The 5,864-nt window shown below is 47.1% G+C and overlaps 1 protein-coding gene and 1 non-coding gene across 2 annotated transcripts in view; one reads left to right on the top strand and one right to left on the bottom strand.

Moving 5' to 3' along the window:
- Angel2 (angel homolog 2) overlaps positions 1-3,289 on the bottom strand; it is a 21,986-nt gene extending 18,697 nt beyond the window's left edge. The window contains exon 1 of the mRNA XM_005348865.3: positions 2,685-3,289. Coding sequence (XP_005348922.1) covers positions 2,685-2,743 — 59 coding nt within the window. The 5' untranslated portion in view covers positions 2,744-3,289. The remainder of the gene's footprint in view (positions 1-2,684) is intronic.
- Positions 185-291, top strand: LOC113456237. The gene has a single exon (XR_003377088.1). It is a non-coding gene; the product is annotated as a U6 spliceosomal RNA (small nuclear RNA).
- Positions 3,290-5,864: the final 2,575 nt, after the last annotated feature.

The following is a 5,864-nucleotide window of genomic DNA, read 5'->3' as shown; positions in this document are numbered from 1 at the left end:
AAAAAAAAAAAACCAAAACCCAAAACCCGAAAACAAAACTTAAAAAACCAACCAAACAAAACAAAACAAACTTTCGGCTAGAGAGATAGCTGCTCTTCCAGAAGACCTGGGTTCAATTCCCAGCACCCACATGGCAGTTCACAACTATCCCTGACGCCATCACAGAGACAAAAGTGCATGTAAGGTGCTCACTTCGGCAGCACATATACTAAAATTGGAACGATACAGAGAAGATTAGCATGGCCCCTGTGCAAGGATGACATGCAAATTTGTGAAGCGTTCCATATTTTTTTTTAAAAAAAAAAGTGCATGTAAGAATGAAGAGGAAAGCACTCATGTTTAACTATCAGCACCAGTACCTCAACAAGAAAACACCAGACACCCCAAGAAGTTCATCCACAATCCAACTGAGAAGTTAGTCCACCAAAAATCCTGTGTTTAGATTTCAAAAACTAAACAGACAAACCCATAATAAACCTAACAGTTCAATATGACACACATATTAGAATGTAAGAAAAAGCATGTTTCCTTCCAACTTGAGTTTAGAGTAAAAACATGTTTTGGAACAGCACTTTTATACCAAAGTTAAATTCTTCCCAAATACTGGTAAAGCTAAAATCTAAAATCCGTGAAAGGGTTCTGACTTGATAAAGCTACTTACTTCCCTTACTAACCAATGGGAGGAGAACACATTTCTATTCTTTCCTCGTTCTTAATCACACAGCCCCGGGGGAAATTAAGGAGCATAAGGACTATCTATCTACCAGGAAAGCGTCTATACCCAAACTCGATGGCATCAGTTTCAGCAGAGTACAATAAGACTGTTTCCTGTGTGTGAAGTTGCAAGTGCTTGTGTGTGCACAGCCAGAGGTTCCCGGGAGGTGTCTTTATTGTTCTTGACCTTGGATTCTGAGACAAGATCTCTCCTTGAACTTGGGAGCTGGAACTATGTGAGTTGTCTAGACTAGCAGATTAGCAAACTCTGGGAGCCTCCTGCTCCTGCCTCCCCAACACTGGGGTTATGAACAGGTGACACCACTCCCAGTTTTTACATGGTTGCTAGGGGTTCCAACTCAGGTCCTTGTGCTGGACAGCAAGCACTTAACCAACTGAGCCATCTTCCCAGTTCACCAAGCTTCTGTTTAACAGACATGCTGCTCTCAAGTTCTCAAAAAGCACTGAACTTGACTTCTCGCTGCATCCTCTGGCTGGGGACTCAGAGGCCTCCATTCCCTTGAGTTCCTGTGTCAACATCTACTATCGCTACTGGGAGTCTGCAGAAGTTGCATTTCCTTATCAATGCTAGCTCTCATTTGAAACTATTTAGCTTTGATTAGTATATATTTGAAACTTATAGCTCAAACTGCTCTCTGAACCAAACTGACTATAAATACTTAAAGGCACAGCAAGGGCACTATCTATCACAACAGGGCCACTGACTATCAAAGTCATTCGTAGGGATCTCAGCACCTGGACCTTTTTATTTTTAAAATTCAAAAAGAACTTTTTTGAGCCAGGCATGGCAACACACACCTTCAATCCCAGCATTCAGGAGGCAGAGGCAGGTGGATCTCTGAGTCCAAGACCAACCTGGTCTACAGAAAGAGTTCCAGGGCAGCCAGGGTTACAGAGAAACCCTGCTGTCTCTTGCAAAAAAAAAAAAAAAACACAAGAAGCAAAAACAATTTTTTTTTCTTCCGAGACAGGACAAGCTGGTCCTGAACTCTTAATCCTTACTTCTGCTGCAACCTTCCCGGTGCTGACACTGTTGTTTCCTGTCTTGGTATGAGACTACACTGCGCCCTGCACTTGACACTCTTTGGGTTGGCAGTTACGACACCATTATCCTTTCTGAAGGCCAGAACAGCTCCATTCACCTTAAGCCCCGTCTCTAGCCAACGGACTACCTAATACGATGCCTGGCACACAGCTGGCACTCACACTGCCAGGAGGAACCAGGCATAACGGAGTTGGCGGATCCCAACGGCTTATGTAATGATGCCGTGCTATTTCCCACGCGTGGCACACCAGACGGTTTGAAAGGTTACACAAACCTCTGGAATCTTAACATCTAAGTCTTCAAAGTTTATTAGAGAAAAACACAACCAGGGCATCAAATCTAAGATTCGGCGGGCACTATTTGGGGTGATATTAATAGAAGCAGCACTGTGTACTGTGGCGCTTTAAAATTCCAAGTTTTTTTGTGGGGGTGGGTGAGAGGCGGAGTTTCAGTCTAATCCCGGCCACGCTCAAATTCACAGCTATCCTCCTGCCTCAGCCTCCTGGTGTTGAGATTACAGGAGTGAGCCATCGCGCCCGACTCTCAATGAATGAACTTCGAGAAAAATACTCAGGATGGAGTGAGAACTTGAGGGTGCCCAGCAAAGTTGGCCTCCGCCTGACCGAAGTTTGCGAGCAGAGGGCGCTGGCCCAGCCACCCCAGGGAGCGCGGCCTCCCTCCAGGCCGAGCCTCGCGTGCGGGTGGCGGCGAGCGTGGGGGCCACGCGAGGACAGCCGGACCCTGGAGGCCGCCGCCCGCCCGGCCAGCCGCCCGCGCGTTACCTCTCCCTCAGCGCCGCCAGGCGCGTCCCCGCCGCGGACCCTCTTCCTCCGCCTTCCTCCCTCCCTCCCGCGCCCCGCCCCGGGCCGCCCGCCCCTTCCTCTTCCCTCCCGCCGAGACTGACCGGCCTCGCCCCGCCACACAGCGGCCGTAGCCCCTCCGCACACAGCGCCACGTCTCCATTTCAGCTCTCGGTGAGCGTCCAACGCTCAGGCCCACGGCTGCGCCTCAGCCCCGGACACTCGCAGGGTCCCGCCGGATCTCCATCATTCTGCCTCGGGTCCGGCGCGGCCGCTAGGCATGCTGGGAGGAGCGTCTCTCCGTAGACTGGGTCGCCATCTTGCCTTCTGGGACAAGTCCTTCGACCGCGCGACTCCGTGCATGCGCAGAGTGTGCGCGGGAAGCCGTTTCCGCACAGGGCAAAACTCCGGACCGCCTCTTAAAGGAGCAGAACGCTAGTGCCGGGCGTCTCTATGGACACCTCTGAGCTGGCGCTGATGGAGACTTGGTGTGTTTTTCACGTGCTCGGGCAGATCCAAAAGGCAGATAGATGTTGAGGAAATACTGTTCAGTGGGTTTCCATAGAACTTCGGACTTAAGATTTTTATAAATTAATTTTGTGGGAATACATCTAAATAGTGTTGATTCTGCGATTCGCCGGAATAAAACTGATCCCACCATTTTCGGGCCATATTTAAAAGACGTTTTTACTAAAGTTTAAATACTGTCCACGATGAACCTTGGTCAGGATCACTCCCTGAAACTTTCCAGCTGAGCGGCCCTGAGATACCTGTAGGGGGGAGGGGGAGCTTTTACTGTCAAAACTCACAGGCAACCGTACTTTCTCATGAGACTTTGTTGTTGTTTTTTTTTTTTTAAAAAAAGAACTACAACTCCCAGAATCCCTGAAGTTCCCTGTCTTTGGGCAGGTGGGGCTTACAGTTTAATTTAGGATGTAACAGGGGAACTCGTACTCACGTTGTGTTGATTATCCCTGTCTGTCAGATCTAGCGTAGGAGTCTGAGATTCTTGGAAAACATAGGAAGACACAGGAAGGAGAGCGAGGCCAAAAGCAGAGGGCACCGGGAGCTAGGGTCGCTGCTTGCGGAGGTTGTTTTAGTAGAGCTGCGTAGTATTTTCTTGGGGGAAGTTCGGGGTTTTTGTTTCTTTTTCCCCCCCTTCTGTTAATTTTGAGAACTACTTTACTTTCACAGTGTAGCTGATTCTCTTTCTCTGAAGTAGTTAAATTGTATAAACATGCCAGGAATGCTGAATTAGTGAATTACGAGGAAAGTTGAGTGTCTGATTTCACACATGCGTGCCCGCACAGGCATACATTCTGAAAAAAAAAATCTTGCAAAAAAAAAAAATCTTGCTAGGTGATAAATACTGGCCTCAAACTCACCTCACATCGATGTCAGTGCTGGGATTACAGGCATGTACTGCCACACTTGACTTCTGATCACGTTTTCATCAGCCAATATGAAATCTTGTTTTATGCATGTTTCTTGTTACTTTGAAAGACCCTCAGAGAGTGTCTTTCAGTCTGGGGAGACCCTTCCCAAGGAACAGCGAGACCACTTGTGCAGATGCAAACAGCAAGAGGTTTATTCAGATACACAGGTACCTGGGGCGTCCAAGTCTCTCGGAGGACTGGCGCGCTGTCAGGCTGGGGTAAAGGGAGCAGAAGCACGGTTACAGAAGCGAGATGCATAGTTACAGGGTTTTCATTGGTCAGTTTGAATATGGCCGAGTTCAAGTCAGGACAAGGTCCCTGGTTCCCGAGAATTCAGATATGGGCTGCCTTGGCTCTTGTCTAGGGCAGACAGGGTATCTTTCTGGGTATTCACCGTTCCTCCCCCGGCCCAGCCATAGGTGTCTCTATCTCGTTTTGGCAGCTTCTAAACTGCCCTTTGTTAAAACCCTGAATATTCAGTACAAGCCTTGCAAAATGGTGTTACCGGTGCTAAGTTGTTTAACAAGCTGGGCAGGGGGGTCTTTCATCTGGTGCTAAGCTGCTTAGCAAGCTGGACTGGGAGCTTTCAACTTCACTAACTTTAAACCCAGGTCCAATCGCATTCCAATTCATGCCTAAACGAAGGTTATTTAGTATACATATTTTCTCTATATATCACATCATTTCCTTTGTCCCTTCAGAATCTTACAGCAGTGTGCTTGGGGACTGTTTTTAAAAAACAGCAAAACCAGTCAAGTGTGGATTAAGTAGGCTGTAAAAACGTTGCTTTCTTAAAACCTGGAAACTCAAGAGGGCACCGTGTGCCTTACTCAGCCTCAGCTAGGAACACAGCACACTAGGCAACTAGAGTTGGTTACTGTGAAAACACTGGAAGGATCGGCTTGTGCATTAGAGATAGGTTTTAGGGACTAGGCAGTTTGCAAATGCGGAATCTGCAAATGAGGGCTGATTGCTTGTTTTATACTACCCTATTTTCTAAGGTAGTCACAATTTTGTAGTTTGAAATTCATTTTTTAAAATGAAATCCAGTTTATTACATTTGACCTGTAGTTTCGCATATGCCTTCTTCCATAATGACATTGTAAGTAGCTTGTGAGAAGGGTTATGACTCATTATTTTCAAATTTATTCAACCTAGTACTCTGCTGACTATAGCAACACATGGCAGACAAAATATCATCAAATAGATTATTAACTGGACCAGACTTATGGGACACCTGCCATTCATCGGAGTCTCTCCTCCGGTACACCCCAGCTCCTTTGGCTTGTTGTGTAAAGAAGTAAGTACTGGGGCTGGAGAGGTGACTCAGTGGTTGAGAGCCCTGGTTGCTCTTCCAAAGGATGGGGTTCAATTCCTAGCACCCCATGTGGCAGCTCACAACTGTCTGTTCCAGGAATCCTGACACCTTCACACCAATGCACATAAAATAAAAGTTAAATAAATTTTAAAACAAAGAAAAAATGTATCACTTTGAAATACACAAATGACATTAAGATGCATTCGTTTGTTTTGTTTTAGAGATGGGGTTTCTCTATATAGCCCTGGCTGTCTTGGAACTCACTCTATAGACCAGGCTGGCAGGAGGGAGCAGAAAGGTTGTGAGAGGCAGAGGTGGTGGCGGCTACAGGGAAACTTTTTCAGATCCACAGGGCAGTTGTACTGTGTACAGTCTGTACTCAGCAGTGGTTGTGACAGCATGCACAAGCACTGTGCAGAATCAGGGCAGACAAAATTCTAGCAGGGATTGGGAGAAGATGTCATTAAGTCTCCCTCCTAGCTAGGGAGCCACTGGCCACTGATGGCTGTTGGAGGAGGGAAAAGTGAGTT

Source organism: Microtus ochrogaster, chromosome 6, assembly GCF_000317375.1.
Source record: "Microtus ochrogaster isolate Prairie Vole_2 chromosome 6, MicOch1.0, whole genome shotgun sequence".
Lineage (NCBI taxonomy): Eukaryota > Metazoa > Chordata > Mammalia > Rodentia > Cricetidae > Microtus > Microtus ochrogaster.
Note: the sequence above shows the minus strand (reverse complement) of the source record. Positions and strands in the feature narration are given on the sequence as shown.